This window comes from Malus domestica, chromosome 02 (genome assembly GCF_042453785.1).
Source record: "Malus domestica chromosome 02, GDT2T_hap1".
Lineage (NCBI taxonomy): Eukaryota > Viridiplantae > Streptophyta > Magnoliopsida > Rosales > Rosaceae > Malus > Malus domestica.
The window spans coordinates 9,591,362-9,608,885 of NC_091662.1; the positions used below are offsets into that span (position 1 = coordinate 9,591,362).

Genomic DNA, 17,524 nt, shown 5'->3' on the forward strand with positions numbered 1-17,524 from the left:
GCAGCGACGATGAGCCGTCGCTTTCTTTCTGCTCGGCCATTGTTAACCGTCCTCTACGTGTTTCCGGTGGCAATTCCGACCGCCGATGCAGTGCCTGACACGTACTAAAAACTCAGGGTTAGGCAACGAAGCTTCTCCTATCTCTCTGGACTTGCACGGCTGCACATGACAGAAGTGGGCTAGCTGGAGATCCAGCCAAACCAGTCTTCAAGAGAGTGTAGAAGATGTAGAGCCTGCTAGCCCATAGGACCGGAGCTTCAAGCAGAGAAGCATGGATTCTGATCTTGGGGTTTCTGGGTTTTTTGTGTAAGAATGCGAGCTTTTGAGGGGATTTGTTGTGGGTTCAAATCCAAAACCAAGAAAGGGAGATTTGGGTAGTACGGCAGTGAGATTGTTGAGAATATGAAAAGTCAATGGATGACAACCTATCAATGGAATCTGGACCGTTAGATGATTCCATCGGAGGCGACGATGATTGGAAGGACTAAAAGCATCGTCAAGGAGATCTGCTTTTTTTTTTAAAAAACTGGGAGTGAGACCTGTCACCAAGAGGGCCTGCACGTTTCAAGGGGAGGATGAAAGAGAGAGTTTTAGAATATGATCAATCCCGTCTTTCGCGCTTGCCTGGCCACCAATTCCACGTGTTGGCAGTCGGGTTTTCTTGCATAAAAGGAGTTGGTGGGAGGGGTGGAACTTGTGCAGATAATTGCCTAGCCAGAGAGAGATGGTGGTGTCTCTGAGTGTGGGTGTTGGGTTTCTGTAGATTCACAGTGGATGTTGTGAAGTTTTCACAGTGGTGAGATGAAAATTTAAGAGATAACCGACATAACTTTTCATGTCGTTTCCCACAGACGGCGCCAAATGTTGATGCACAAAACCGGAAGTCTTGGAACAACGTAAATCCGACCGTGAATCTGCATGAAATGTAAATAACACAAGATGTATCGTGGTTCACCCCAAGGTTTGGGCTACGTCCACACTGATTATGTATTTATTTGAGGGAATAGAGAGGGAGAGGGTGAGAGCTTCTGAGAGCTTCTGAGGGTGAGAGAGGGGATCTCAGGCCTAGGAATTGTGAGGGTGAGGAGGCCCTTTTATAGAATAAGGGCTCCTCCCCTAATTACATATTTGCCATTTCCTTTATTACATAATTACATTTAAGTCCCTCGAGTATTTATACGAGGTCTAAATACGAGGCCCTAAATATGGTATAAACATAACTCATGTGTAATTTCTCAGAGATATTAATAGATAAGTTTTATTTCATTCAATGTTTGCGTTAAATACAATAAAGCATATACTTTACTTAGATGTGGTACTTCTGGACTAAATATCAATTCAATTTTTCCCTCACGAGGATGAATGATTTTTCTTAGTGTCTAAATATTAATAACCACTTGAGTGTTCAACTCGTGATCTTCAATCCATATGATTTTTTAATATCATAAACATCATGGATAAGATTCGTGTTGGCATATTGTTCGATCTACAGTTTGAGACATTATTTCTCTCAACACTTTATAATCTTTCTAGACTCTTCAGAAGTCCCAATTTAATGTCATCGACTCTTCAGGAGTATATACAGAGCAATTTGCTCCCATGTATAGTTGAGGGATTTACTTATGGAGATATAATATGGATGACTCACAACCCTTCATATATAATTCTCCATTCATATGAACTCATTTACAAGAGTATAATTTCAGGTTTTAATTAGTAACTTTGTGTCATATAATGCGAGTGTATTTCACTGTATTACAAATGCACATATATAACCTTCTAGGTTCAACATCTTTTGGCTATTTGTATTGTATTTAAGTATATAGGTCTATTTTTCCACGTTCTTACAAAATTGTAATGGAATTGCATTTCTCCATCTTTGGCCAATAATTTTTCCTTTCATGAAAAAAAGAACGGGACTCAATATCAACACAGCTCATTTGATGAATTTATTAGCTACTTGTAAAAACCAAAATTATCATTGGTTATTATCAATCTGTTATCCCATATTCTTATGTGCATGCGCATGCATATAAACTTTTCATTTCTTTGGATATCTATTGCCTCTTCAAGAGCATTATACTATCTCTCCCAGGATAGTTATAATTTAGAGAATGTGGATCATAACCTACTTTGTAGCGTTATAGAGCTTGGATTTTAATCTCCACTTTTGAAGGGTCGAGTCATTTGGAACCTATATGTCTATCATGCTTCATGCATAAGACATCAACATTCTCATGTCCTCGGATTGTCCTTTCTGGGACGTGTATCCATGCGGCGACTGTCATGCTTCTGACATGCAACAATTATGCTTCGGGAATGCAATAATTCAGTAGTGCCATATTCTTCTTCTTTCGAATGACTGAACATTTTGAGTCTGAGAGTTTGCCATGTTTCAGACGTGCAACAGATAACTCATTTACTGCTTCATTATTTTGTCCAGCATGGACATCAATTCTTGTAGGCACATTTGTAGCAAGTATATGTGATGTTATCACTTTCGTTGCATCATTAAATGCATCTGGCATTTGACTTGCATATCGTTACATCATTTAATCATTCTCGCTTCGTTTTTATATTGATTGCTTCATAAATCAAAATAAAACAAATTCGCTTCGTTCTTTTGGAACGGTCTTTTCTCATCATTCTTCTGGAATGATATTTTCTCATCGTTCTTCTGGAATGATGTTAGTTTCTCCCCTTAATGGCCAGAAAACTGTCTTATCAAAATCATAGTCCGCAAATCATGTGGTAAATATATCCCCACTCAAGGGTTCCAAATATTGAATGATAGATGGTGAATCAAATCCAACATAAATTCCCAGTTTGTATCAATGCCTTATTTTAGTACGTTATGACAGTGTAATAGGCACATAGATAACATAACCAAAAACTTGTAAATGTGTAATGTTTGGCTGGTGCCTAAACACGAATTGTACTGAGAAATATTGATGGTTGGCAACTGGTCTTAACCGAGCTTAATAATGAATTATGTAAAATGGTATGTCCCCATCTTGCAATTTCTTTTTCATGAGCAGAGCGCGGGTAATCAATTTCATCCGCTTAATAAATACTCTGCTAAATCATTTTGAGTATGAACATGAAGAAGATGATGCTCAACATCAGTGCCCAATGACATGCAATAATCATCAAAACTTTGAGATGTAAACTCTCCATTAAATATGCATTATATCATAATTTACATAAATCAATGAACTTCTGGTCCTTATTTAATAGTCTATGAATTGGGATTCTCATGGCCTTTATTACAATTAAGTTGTGGCACTTCGGCTCTTCAAACTTAAGGTACTCATCAAGGAACTTCATGTCCAATCTTGAGGATCTGGGGACTTCATTCCTGATCTTTTTGCATAATGGAACTTCGGGTCTAATCATTTTATGTGATGAGGATCAAGAAACTTCAGGTTCTGATCTGATCAAGAAACTTTGGGTCCAGTATGTACTTATCGTAACAAAAAGAAGTACAATAAATAAATTAAAGCAATAGGCGGTAATTCCAGCCGTGGTAAATAAATTGCTTTTAAGTAAATAAAGTTTGTGACAAGGGCTTTGATTTAGCACCATTCACATAAATATCAAAGCTTTAAAGCAAAATCTAATAATTCTACCCACTGTAAATAAACAAAACTTGTGATAGGGCTTTAAACCAACACCATGCACATAAATATGCCAAAACAGAAAAATGCAATGATTAAGTCCTCATCTTTTGTTTGCAACTTATGAGAATATCAAAAGTCGAAACGGTTCCAATAAGTTTTGGAGTTAAGAGTGTTTGCAACTTATGAGAAGATCAAAATGTTAAATTTAGCTCAAATTTTAGTATGATATGGATAAGAGGATACCGAACAACTTTTGTGAAGAAACAATTTCGATCAGAGCTACCAAAATGGAGTTTTGGTACTCATAAGGTGCCTGTTTTCTACAGAAATTGAAAACTGGTTTGGCATTTCAGGCATCTTTGATGATCGCACTGTTGGAATTTTCTGAAAATTTGATATGTTGTAGGTGCTGGGCAGACGAGCAACTTTGAAAAAGAAAATATTTCAATCCGAGTTCTGCAAGTTTAAGTTCGAGGATGTTTACATGGCTGTCAGATTCTTTACGAATTTTGAGTTTGTACTATTTTGCTTCTGCAAAGGATGATATATAGTCATACAACAATATATATTTGCTTCAAGAAAATCAGTAGTACAAAGATTTTAGGATGAAATGAAAGGATTTTCTTATCTGTGAGATTCCAAGCGACAGAGGTGAACCTGATTTGTAGCGTTGTGCTTTCCACTGATACGAGAGCTTCTCGTGCTGATAACATGTTGTAAAATTGACAGTGTGTGCAGTGGAATAAATAAACAAGACACAAAATTTACGAGGTTCCTCAACAGTCAGTGTGATTGGAGTACGTCATCGGGACAATAGTAATGCTTTCATTTATAATCTGAAATAATAAGATTACAAAGATAACTCTCTCTATTCTCTCCTCTCTTTTTCCTCTCTCTGCCACGAGCCTTCTTTTTTTTTCTTTTCTTAGCCGTGTGGCTTGAGTTGTTGTTCACACTTTCTTCATTCCATATGTCTTGTATTTATATAAAATAAAAGGGTAATGAAAACAAGTATCAACAACTCCTAGTGGGAGGACATCTTTGCTTGTTTAGTGGACAGCCGTTGAGTGTGGATCCCTTTTGTTAAGTGGGCATCCATTGATTTATAATAAACTTTTATTCTTTTATTTTTCATCCTTAAGCATATATGGCTCTTTATTTTATGTGGACATTCATACTAATTTTACAGCATTACTTGTTTTAAATGTTTATACAAACTTAATATTCATATTTTTTTTCCTCAACATTTATGTTGCAACTTCATGTATTATTTAATTAAGGATTTTTGTCAAGTGTTTTTGCAACTTTGCAAGTGTTTCTACATTCTTGTTATTCAAATGCAAGTGTTTCTACAGTATTATTACTGAAGTATCATTGCAAGTAAATTAAGTGTTACTGTAACTATTTAAAGTTAAAGTTTAGTTAAGAAAAGTTTAGATTTTTTAAGATATGAACACTTGAGATTCTATAGTGATGCATGTGTATTAAAAGGTAACATAAATGAACAAGTTGTAAAAATTGTGAGGATGATTGAAATTGAATGCTATATGAGAATAGTAGAAAATAGTTTGTTGTATTGTACTTTTTCAAAAGTGATTTATCAAAAATGATTGTTTGGTTTGTCACTTGTGTGATTTTCATTTTCTATAAACTTACGGATGTGATTCTATAAATAGAGCACTATGTGAATGTTCAACATACAACTGAAAGAGAAAAGAACTGAAAGTAACAATATCAGTATCTCTCCCTTCCTCTTTTTATCTGCAACCATTTTATGTTATAGTTACGAAACAAAATAATGTGATATTTTACACCCGCTTCGTTCATATCCTTAATAAAGGTTATCTCTCTAACTTTTGCCTATTTATAATACAAGTTTAATTAATTTATTTATTTTTAGCTATTGAGAGTCAAAGTTCGTATGGATACAGTACTTCATTGTTCTATAGAGCGTTGCACTAAAAAGCCCCGACCACTATTCTAAATATAGTAAGACAGAAACTTATTGTTCATTAAAGCGTCGGGGCACGAGAGTGGTTCCCATCATTGAAGTCAGAGTGTTGAGCTAAACCTTTTAAGTGATAGAGACAAAAGAATGATTTTCGTTAAAAAAAACCAAAAGAAATTGACTTTCCATCGCCCCACTTCTAAAGACACATGGAAAATGTTGGAGAAAATTACATTCTCAATATAATATTTTGGTTCTAAAAACAATATTAATTTCAATGAAAAATTTATATTTGTTGTAAAAATGAATGACACTATAGACCTTTATGCATAGACAAAGTAAAAAAAAGTGAGTAAAAACGTACACAGTTTCAAAGACTTCCACTGAATTCTCCTAAACAACACATCTCACAATTTCTATATAAAGACATTATGGCGCATTTACGTAAGGGTAATCGGAATCAAGAAACGGAATTGAATTCCGATTACGGTATACTCCGGTGTTTACTAAATCTGGAGGAATCAAAATTTAGTGGGTCCCACACAAATTTTGGAATCCAATTCCAATATTTGGCTGATTTGGATTCCTAAGATAAAGGAGGTATTTGGATTCCGGATGGCTTGGGGGATCAGAATGCTAACTTTTTTCCCTTTATGCCCTCACTTACTTTCATTATTTCCAAGATTATCCTTTTAACCCTAGAGTATTATTTCCCTTTTCACGCTACCATATCTAACGTTCTGGAACGGTTAGTTGATTAATTCAGTCGACCTAGAGTAAATTCAATCGATCTAAAGTAACTCTGTAAATACATGCAGAATCATTTTGTTACTCAATATAGAATCAGTTTGTTACTTCATGCAGAATCAATTTGTTACTTCATGCAGAATCAGTTTGTTACTTCATGCAGAATCAGTTTGTTACTCAATGCAGAATCAGTTTGTTACTATTATATACTATATCAAATTTTATTAAAAAAAAGTATATAAAATATTTGATTTGGGACAAGGGCATTTTAGTAATCATACTGGTTTATATTCCGATTCTGCTGAATTAGTAAACAGCTTTATGGAATTGTATTCCGATTCCAGACAGTTTTAGTAAACAATTTTAACAAGAATCTAATTCTGATTCCACCTCATTTCAATTCTTCCTCAATCAAATTCCTCCTCAATCCGATTCCTCTCAATTTGATTACGGATTAGTAAACGCGCCCTTAGTTCACAAATGTAAAAGAAGCAATATAGAAAAAAAAACATACAATCTCCTTGTTTCTATTGGTTTGTAATTTTTATTTGATAAAAAGTACATGCATAATTGGCCCCCGCCCCCCTTCCCCGGTCCTTTCTTGAGAGAGACTACTGCTACTGTTCCGAGGACGTAAACACATTTATCGAACCTCGTAAATACTGTCTCATTTACTTTATATTCTACTGCACATATATCCTCATTTTCACAACATTATTACAACATTATTGTAAACCCTTCAATGTAAGAACTAAAAGATTAACAAATTATTAATTTTGTTGGAGCATGCTGATGGTAAGGGCTCGTGCCTAACGCTACATCAGTAGCTGTCTGCGAATGCGGTGTGATTTATCACTCAAAATCGACGACATACAAGCCACATATTATTTCAATCCCATATCCAAAGTAAAAAACCAGCAATCCTACAACTCAGTACAAAAACACGAGAAAACGAAACAAGACAAACATCAGACTCCAAGACAGATCAATACAATGCTACATCATGTTTCCAGATTAGTAACTCTTGACGGACAGGAGATACAGCTCATATACTCATCTGGAGCCGCGGGCATACTTCCTTTCCGGGCTGCCATATGGAGAATAAGACCTCTCTCTTCTTGATCTTCCGCCATAAGGTGAGCCGCCCCTAGGAGAATAATCGCGGCCACCTCTATAGGGTGAGCGCCTTGGTGACCTCCGATATCCATAGTCATCACGACTTGAGCCCCCGCGGTACCTACCACGATCACGTTCACGATCTCGAACACGATCACCTCGGTCGCCTGTCACACATGCAGATATTTAAAAATGAGGGGGGGGGCAAACAAATCACAGAAAGGGAACAGCTACCTTATTATGAAAGGCGTATCAAACATACCATAGTCTCTAGTATTTTTCAACCCAAGATAATGCCCAGGTGTTGGCGTTCTTGGTCGCTTCCTCCGAGACTGAAATAATTATAAATCCTCAATTACTGAAACATCCAGTACAGAATCTCAAAATGAATAAAGAGAATCATAAACAAAGTTGGAAAAACAACGGAAATAATAATCCACAAAGTGACCTCATTTTTTATCGAAATGAAGTGGTAAATCTGGATACAGAAACAACAACAGGATATCCAGGCACATATACGTGATACGATTAGTGTCCATAAAACAAATGCCAGTTATGAAATACCATAAAAGCCTGATTAGAAAGTTGTTCGTAATGTCGGTGGATTAGTTGAGGGTTGAAATTTGAAAGTGAATGCTGAAGTTGTATGGTTGTTGGAATATAGTTGTGTTTAGTTGATCAGGCGCATTTGAAATGCTGTTTAAGCTTGCCATTGATCAAGCTGTTTCACTAAAGTTGATGTGGATAAACTCATCATCTGTGATTGCTGCCAACATAGCTGACGCAATGACTTCTGAATATAACCAGAAAACTTCCAAGTCAAGAAAAGGAAAAACCAACCAAATGGTTTAAAGTTTATCACCATATTAAAATCACATTACCCTCTCAACAGTTATGTATCGACCTTCCAGAACTGACTGGTTGAGATGTTTAATGCAGCGTTCAGCATCTTCAACAGAGTCCATTGTAACAAAGGCAAAACCACGAGAAATCCGAGTCCTAGGTTCCATAACAAGAAAGCATGAAGCTACCTGAGAATGAAAAACAAAAACGAATTATAAATGAAAACAATTTGTCATTAAACCAAGATTTAGTAAAATGTTTTAAAACAAGTAAATTAAAAAAAAACAATAAAATAGAAGCACCTTTCCCTCCTTTGAAAAGTGCCTTTCAACATCCTTCTCGGAGACCCTTGTAGATAGGCCAGTCACATACAGTGTATTTCCAGGATTTATAGCAGCAGACCTACCACACAAAAAAACAACTGAGTTGAGCACTAGCAGCACCGTCAGACCATGTGGCCAGCACAGAAAAATATCAGTGCCATAAATTGAAAGAAGGTTTGACAAGATTCAACTTTAAAAACACGTATACTACTCAAGAGCAAAACCAAAACTTACACCAACCTGCCAGGACTTCTGGACCTTGATCTGCACCAAAAGATGCCAACCATGTATCAGAAATATAAGTGGCACATGGAAGTTAAAGTTATTAAATTCAATGAGTAATATAGTGAAAAATTCATTTAAGCCAAAGATGAACATCAACCTGCCACGACTTCTAGAGCGAGACCTCTGCCTTGGTGGCCTAGACCATGATCTCGACCTTGATCGAGGCCTAGACCAAGACCTAGACCTGGACCTGGACTGAGCTCTCCATGGAGAAGGGGATCGAGAATACCTGATTTATCCATAAGCATGAAATAAAATACATGAGAAACATCAAATAAATAAAAACTAACCATTGATAATCTGATTTGAACCCCTCTGCAGTCTGCATAGTGAATCTACATAATGAAGACGACAAACTCAAAGCCAATATACCATACAAAATAACGTTTGCCTATAGTGTGGTTTTAACAGACCCTAGAATGTGGTTTTAACATACCCTAGAATGTTCCAAGCAAGAAAAGCAAGCCACGTGGATCGTACAACAAACCAATCGAAATGGAATCATATGAGACCCCGCATAACTGGAGCTTCCCAGATTCAATAGTGTAACAATTCATAATTGGGCATTTAGCCCCACTATACGGGCCATATTTATAACATCCTAGTGAACAAAACGGAAAAAGTAACCAATAATCAAAGAGCATAAAACTCTCAGGTCACTTCATGCTATATATCAATATAACTCAAAAGTGAAAACTTCCAAGTCTAGTAGCGAATTACAAACAACTATGCTAAAATTACAGCACCTAGACGGGGAACACAAATCCTCTCGTGTAAGAACAGTTGCGCCATTAGACGGTATCCCAAATAAACCCTCAATTTTCCCATAGAAATATCTTTCATAGACTACGGCGAGGTACATAAAGCACAGCCATATGATTTTCTAACATGCGCCACATTCACTCCCGCATATCTATCAACTGTATTTCTAAAACTTTCAGGTAAGATTGAAGCTCCTAAAACATGGAATTTGTGTGCTTCCTTTCTTATATTTACCTAGGAAGGGGCCTTAAAGCATCGAATTCGACACAAAATTCACAAAAATGAGAGGTAACCAATCAAACGGACAAACATAGCAAAAAATTGTTCCCATCACCCAAAAAACAGTAAACCCACAGCAAATTATAAATTCCATCAGATCGAAAGCTTCAATGCATCTATCATGTTAAAGTGCAATTATTTCTGTCAAAAAACATGTTAGGGTGCAATTCGGAACCAGAAATCGAACAGAGGAATTGGGATTTTAGGGCTTACTTTTTGCGTGGAGAATCCGCCTGCACAAAAATATCAAAAAATAAAAATCGCATTAAAAATTTGAACTTTTATCGAGCATGCAACAGCTGCAGAATATGGTTAGAGAGATTACCATTTTCAGAGGGCAAAGGCGAAGAGCCCTAGAGAGAGAAAGAAGAGAGAGAAGAATCGAGGGAATTAGGGTTTGGGGTCAATGAGCATTCTTGCAAGGGAAGGCGCTGAACTGGAAATTACATTTATATATGTTCGAGACACGATCCCACACGGCGAGGCACATATTTATTGGGTGTGATTTTTCTTTATATTAAAGACAAACATAACAAGTTTTTGAGACCAAAACAAAATGATTTTTTTTAATACATCGATATTTTTACATTAGGGGGAGGGAGAGTTTGATTAAGACACACAATTGACAACCTAGTTTGGCATCGAATTCGTCATCCACAAGATTCAAACATAAGACCTCTCACTTCCAAGTGAAGAGGAATACCACCAGATCGTAGTACTGAGTGGAAAAACATAATGATTTAGATGATTGAATTTGCTCTCTTAGTTACATAAATTATCGTAAAACATCAGTTATTTGTATCAGTAACCGCTTTATAGATGAGTGCTCTAGGAGTAGTAGGTTTGAACTTGAACCTACGTGCCTATAACCTTGTTTCTCAGGAAACTCGTACATCAAAAGATCTTGAATTTGAAACTTTCTACACCTAAAATATTCACTCAAGTGAAGTGTATTCGTGCTTCGATGACGGCTCAAGATCAGCCTCAAGAAAACCTATATTCATGAGGAGGTTCTACCCGTGAAAACGCTTTTTAATGTAACTTTCGCTTTAGCCAATCGTGACAGAAAATCCACCGGTTTCACCCAATGAGTCGAGAATGCCCAACTTATCAATTATCCTGTAAATTAATACTTTTCATGAATTGGGTAAATCGAAAACATGATTGAAGGATAAGTTTTTGGATTGTGGAATAAACGTTCTGTATGAGTTAGGTCAATTGGTCAACAGATTCAACACAATGTCTTATAATAGTTAGGAATATCGTTAAAAATATAATTTGAAATTTTTTTTTTTTCTAATTTTAAAATTCAAATTAATTCATTTTCAACTTCAGAAATAAGCACTGATAGTAAGTAAATATAATTATACAGCAAAAAAGTAAATAAAAAATCACTGCTACAGAAAAAGAAAATTAATGCTACTTCACCATTCACACCGTCGAAATTCCGTGCACAGATACAATACAAAGCGCCATCATTTCACAGTACAAATTTACAAAACCTAATCAACAACAAAGAACACCCACTATTTTCATCTGTTAACTCAGACGAAGCGATGTTTCGCTTCGAATTTTATTGCACGAATCACGTATGAACATAAGAGTGTCGAGAGATTATGTCGTGAGCATATCAGGAATTTTGTTGGAATGAGATCCAAGTATCTTACCACCAACATCAGGGAAGTTTTCATGTCCCGGCAGGGGGCCGACCTTCCCATCAACATCTACGTCAATAGGATACTTCATAAGGTGACCCTGCAGTAGTGTAAACTCTGGAGATGTGAATCTCGTCCAGTTCTCGCCTGCAACCTCATTTACTTTCCTCATACATTTCAAACTCTCAGGCTCTTCGAAGCATGGATCCAACATATCAAGATGCTCGGCCCAAAGTGACATTCGATATCCATATATCTGCATAAATGGAAGATTGGAAGTCCTCATTAAAGCATGTATTTCACTATTTCCTTCTGTTATATACCATCAGAATATTTGGAGACAACAAGAAGTTCTAAACTTGTAAGACAATTAGCTTAAAATGCAATTTAACTCGTTCTTTGAAAATAATGGAATAAAGGGGCAAGAAGGAACCGCTACTCTAAACCAAAACAAGAACAATTACGACATCTAGTGCTAGTTAAGTCTCACGGACGGTAAAGGTAGTGGGCCATTGTTGGATAAGTATCCTCCTCAGACTCAGCCAAGAAAGAATCCTAAAATTACAAGTTGCAAAAAGCAAGAGAGAAATACAGAAAGCTACAGACCTGACCACGCGGATGTTTCTTCCTCGCAGCCCATGTGTAATGGGGTTGATACGCACCCATGGCTATCTCAGTGTCCTTTGTACCAGCCATTGATCTTTGGTTGATATTGGCAGATCCCAATATTACATACTCGTCATCTACTACCATACCCTTGGCATGAACATAAATCATAAACCGCTGATTTTTTTGTGAATCGGAAACCTGAAAGAAAAATTCATTATGAAGAACATCTAAAGAGTTTGTCGCAGATAATAAATTAAAGTAAATATCTAACTGAAGAAGATATCTTATCCATTCCAAAATATAATGTACAGGTGACAGATTTTGACAATAACCTTCGAACCCATTTAGTAACCATTTCGTTCTTTTGTTACTAGCCATAGGGATCAAGGTACCACAATTTAACTTAGATCAACCAAAGAAGCTAGAATTCAATGAGTTAGACTGTTAAAATGGTGCAGATGACAAATATTTTCGAATAGTTACCGAAGACGCATCGTCATTTGCAGTATCCTCAGGAAGTATTTCCCGGTTACCAAGGCAATAGAAACTTAGGTAATCTTGAGGATGTGAGTCCTGAATCTGCACCGATTTCAGTGCCGCTGCAACAGTACTATACATTGCTTGCATTGTCTGCCTCTGCAAAATGCAAACATAGACAAGTCAGAAAGAAACTTTCATGTATCCTTTCGGTTCTTATTTCTTATGCCCTTCTCAAGTCCCTTATCATAGACATCTAAGATTAGATACCAACACTGTTGTGAACAACATTACATAAATAATTCTGAGCCAATAATTTCCATGAACAAATTCTCATTGATTCTCAACAAGGCAACATAGAGTGGCGTATATTCAAGCTGCTAGCAAATAGAATCAATGACATTGAAGCAAAAAGTTCATCGTTCTTTATCATAACATCCAATTTAGTATTCCTGTTTAACGAATAACAACCATGTGTTTTCCGTGTATATTTATATAATAGATATTCACATACCTGCCAGAAGAGAATTTCTTGCATTGCGAGAGTTTTTGGATCACCTTCAGGCCACATAGGTAAGACGACATACACCGTGAATCTCTCATTAGCTTTAATTTTGCTAACAATTTTTAATGCCAACTCCATTGGGATAAGATTATCAGCTCCTGCTTACGAAATGAGAGAAAATATTCAGATAATTTTGAATCACAAGAAAAGAGATATTTACCATCAATTAATCACTATGTTTTCTTAAATGTTTGCAAATAGAAGAAGGTGAATTTGACATAAGCTAAGTGGTTACTGGTTAGGCGGCAGGTGGAACAATATTGGGTCATTGTGGCTATAATTCATGTAAAACCACCATGAAACAAAATGGAGATGCAAAATTTCAATATTTCTAGTCAATTATGGATAATATGACAGCAAATTGAGCTGGTTCTCATGTACAAAATGCTTGAACTATAAATTCCTAGTGCAACTATGCACACATGAAATAACCAGCTACTGTACTGTTGTACAAAACTAAAATTTTGCTCTAAAAAATATAAACAATAATTCCTAGAAATCAAGCATTACACACTGTCATCTTACCTGCATTTTTATAATCTGGCCATGCATATGATGAACCAAGAAAATACTGATTTTCGATATATATAAAGTGTTGGGCGGATCTGATTGCCTGGATGTAAGCTGTTTGAATGCTTTTATCTATTACCAGATTCTTTGAGCAAATAAGATGCTGCAGTTACAATCAAGAGGTATGATCAGATGTAGTCAATACATTTGAAAGTATAAAAAGGAAGACAGGGCGGACAAGAGGGGGAATCAATAAAAAACCTTGGCCTCAGCAGCACGGCCAGCTTTGGGAAATCCTTTCAGTGATCCTGAGTCAATGGACCGGAAAATCTACAAAATAAAGAAGAAAATAACCAACTTGATTTTCCTTTTTATTACAGAAACAATAGAACATCTGTGTGTGTACTGTGTATGCACACCTATGTAAAATTATTATAAGAAACAGAAAACAACAGAAAGGAGGGCAAGAAAGTTGCATCTCCACCTGAACATGCCAATTTTCGGGATCTTTTTCATTGTTAACCCACAACAAAGGCTCGTCTTCTGGAATAGTTGTACCATCCTTTGAAACAGATAGGGGAGGACTTAGTATCCAGGAGATGCGGTCAATTTTTATCAATGCATCGTCATGCCAATGTGAAACCTTCTTACTCAGTAGTGCAAACTCCTTCCACCGCGTTGCTTTCCTCCAACGTTGCTCAAAGTTTATAAGAACATCATATGCAGCAGGCCCATCAACTCTACAGTGCAAGTCATGCCATGGTTGTCTTGGAGCCTTGGTTCCAGCCTATCACAAGAATAAAACACAAAAATGCAGAAAGATATGCATTAAAGCAGTCTCATTTTATTATCGTTGAATTGCACAATAGAATTTTCAGTTATGGATGAGTGGTCGTTGAAAAAACATAATATCATATACAAAGGATGCTTGTGAATGAACTGCAAGAAAGAAAAGTATAAGAAATTCATGACAGGTGCTGAAATAATATACAAAAAACAGAGGATGAAGCAATGCAGATAACAAAACCCCATCACCAATCACTTACAGGAAAAGTAGGTTGATGAACATCACCCTTAAATACAGTGTCAAGATTACGAAACAGTCTGTGCTCGGGTGTGTCATAACGACCATCACAAAGATCAAGACCTCCTAAAAATGCAGTTATCTTCCGATTATTACCGTCAGCCTGTGTGTCCACAAGAACACATTTTTGATGGTGGGTGAAAAGGGTTCCAACAACCTGTACAAACCCATACAATGCTTGTTAAATTCAGCAAGTTGATCACCTCAGATAAAAGAACGTAAGTAAACCATAAACTATTCTGAAATAAAATAAATCTCCTATAAAAGCAGTAAGTGGCTTGCAATGAAAAAGTTATTCTCAAACCAACCAATTATCCATATCATGGAGATTGCATTAAACAAATGAGCAAATAGCAAAAGAAAAAAAAATGTCAATAAACAAAACAACAAAATGTCATAATGAAACCTGCCTGTTGTTTTATAATGCTAAGCTTACTGCTAGCGTAGCGAGTTGACAGCACACAATTTACAGATGAATGCTTGAAAAACTTCCGGGTTTCTTCATCATGTGTCCCCATCATTCCTGCCTGCATCCAATCCAACTTCACATTAAGACCCAATTTCCAGACCATCGTATTTAAACTAACACAAGCATTCCACAACTACACAATGCACTTTTAAAGTTCAGAGATGATGGCAAACTTCCTAGGCAAGTTTTGAAGGTGTGAAACCTCCCGATTTAACTAATTAAATACCACTTCTAACACCCCGTTACCCGAAATCAAATTAAATAATCCAATTTGCACATGAATATCACAATCAAAGACATAACGTATAGATTAACATATCAGTTATATAAGCAGAAAAAAGCAATTCATAACTACAATGCAGGTTAGAAATGTGACCGTTTTGAAGCCGAACTTGTCGTGAGAGGACTTATCGTCCCACACCAACAGCAACACCCTCACGCCCTCCTCCGACTTGTACTTGAGCAAATCGCCGAGCAACAGGTCGCCGCCGCGCGGCAGCGGCCGGCTCGGCTCCCGAATCAGCCGCACCTTGTGAAACACCGACCAACCCACAATGTAAACCAAGTGGTGCGCTTCCGTAATCGCATAGCAAATGTCCTCCCATGTATTCTCCGCCTTGTACACCTTCCCACCGTCCAACTGTATCTCCGGCAGCAGCCCTGCAGGGCAGTGCGCGTCTTGGTACAACCTCACGGAGCTTCCCTTCCGGAGCGGGAAGTACGTGTTCTGCACGCCCTTGTGCTCCGGATCCCCCGCTATGCCTTGCTTGTACACTGGGTTTTTCTCGAACGGCGTGAACTGCAATTCGAGCTTGATCGCCGAGTCGGGTTTCGGGGGCTTCCCGGAGGGTCCGTAAATGGGGAACCACCCGGAGATGAGCTCTCCGGTGGCGATTCTCTCCGCCGGGATCTCGGCGGTTCCGATGGTCTCAGCGCCAAAGACGTCGTCATCTTTGACGTGAAACTCGAGGTTAATTGCAGGGTGCGCCAGCGGGACAAAGAAGTGCTCCTTCCACTGCGGGTTCTGGGAGTTCTTCATGACACGTGTCCGGGCGACGGTGGTCTGGGGGACCGTAACGGTGACGTATGAATCGCTGGTGATGATCTTTCGGTGGGGAACGTGGTTCTTGCGTTCTCCACCGTCGTGACCGCCGTCGTCTTCGGCGGAGGGGGTGGAGGAGATATTGATGGTGTCGCAGGCGGTGAAGCAGCGGCGGAAGCGCTCGGAGAACATGTCCATGTTGGGGAGGCGGCGGGCTTCGAAGATTGTGAGGTCGAGGTCGCCGTGCAGGTAGATCATCCGCTCCTCCGACTCCGTTTCGGCCATTTCGTGGGCGGGCAGTGTACAAAAGCGAGATTTGCTGGGTTTGCGGTGGCGTTGGCGTTGGCGGTGGTTGTAGGCAGAGGAGACCGGAGTTGCAGAGGGAACTCGTGGCGCCTCGGAGGGAAGGATTTGGGGGAATTTTAAATTCCGTGAAGAAAAAGATAAAATAATAATTGAGCGACGGAGGATAAAGAGGGAGGGAGGAGGAGTGTGAGTGGGAAGAGGGAGTTGGTGTCCGTTAACTGTCTAATTCTTTCCATTTATCTTTTTTTACTTCACAATTTCGATTTTTTTTTTTTTTTATTGCTCAAATCACTTTTTCTTTTTAAATGAAATAAAAATAATAAGGATTAAGTACTTAAAACTCCAAACTTTTTAGCGTCATTTTAAATTGGTCTTTACCTTTTAAATATTTCAAACAAGTACTGAATATATTGAAAATGTCACATTTGTTAAGCCCAATTAAATTTATGTTAATTAACTAGGGCTTTTTTTTAGTACATTGATATTTTTACAATAGGAGGAGGGAGATTTCGGCTAAGCCACACAATAAGCAGCCTAATTTAGTATCGAATTAAGCATAAGAAAATAAAGAATGAGAATCAAATCAACTAATCCCTTAATAAGTGATCAAATTTCTAATTCTGGGACTATTTGATTATGAATATGAAGACCTGACTTGTATATTCTTTTATGTGTTAGTAAACACAAGGAAGTTAAGAATTTGAATAACTATATTTACTACTCTTATAGCAATTTATAATATGTAAAATATTAATTTGACGGAAAAATTTGACACGACTAATTATAATAAGTAAATTGTTACATTTTATATTAAGAGCTCATAATAATCAAATTGAAAGTCTACCTAAGACTAAATAACTAAATTAAAAATCGATAAGAAAAAT

At 37.4% G+C, this 17,524-nt stretch overlaps 2 protein-coding genes across 5 annotated transcripts; both read right to left on the reverse strand.

Moving 5' to 3' along the window:
• Positions 1 to 7,183: 7,183 nt before the first annotated feature.
• On the reverse strand, positions 7,184 to 10,389 carry LOC103455864 (serine/arginine-rich splicing factor SR45a). 4 transcript variants are annotated; one of them, XM_008395484.4, is made up of 8 exons: positions 10,249 to 10,389; positions 10,137 to 10,156; positions 8,980 to 9,111; positions 8,838 to 8,861; positions 8,577 to 8,676; positions 8,313 to 8,462; positions 7,694 to 7,763; positions 7,184 to 7,598 (listed from the first exon to the last, which is right to left on the reverse strand). In XM_008395484.4, exons 1-8 carry the CDS (start codon positions 10,249 to 10,251, stop codon positions 7,369 to 7,371), a joined length of 729 nt encoding a protein of 242 aa, XP_008393706.3. In that variant the 5' UTR covers positions 10,252 to 10,389; the 3' UTR covers positions 7,184 to 7,368. The 4 variants fall into 4 exon arrangements, with proteins under 4 accessions (XP_008393706.3, XP_070664090.1, XP_070664089.1 ...); XM_070807989.1 differs by having other exon boundaries at positions 8,832 to 8,861; XM_070807988.1 differs by lacking the exons at positions 10,137 to 10,156; positions 10,249 to 10,389 and adding an exon at positions 9,173 to 9,437.
• Positions 10,390 to 11,321: 932 nt separating this feature from the next.
• LOC103418260 (phospholipase D delta-like) lies at positions 11,322 to 16,872 on the reverse strand. Its single transcript, XM_008356395.3, has 10 exons — positions 15,669 to 16,872; positions 15,234 to 15,350; positions 14,786 to 14,980; positions 14,224 to 14,526; positions 14,001 to 14,069; positions 13,755 to 13,902; positions 13,179 to 13,327; positions 12,671 to 12,823; positions 12,185 to 12,385; positions 11,322 to 11,834 (listed from the first exon to the last, which is right to left on the reverse strand). The coding sequence occupies exons 1-10, from the start codon at positions 16,617 to 16,619 to the stop codon at positions 11,538 to 11,540; spliced, it is 2,583 nt and encodes an 860-aa protein (XP_008354617.3). The 5' UTR covers positions 16,620 to 16,872; the 3' UTR covers positions 11,322 to 11,537.
• Positions 16,873 to 17,524: the final 652 nt, after the last annotated feature.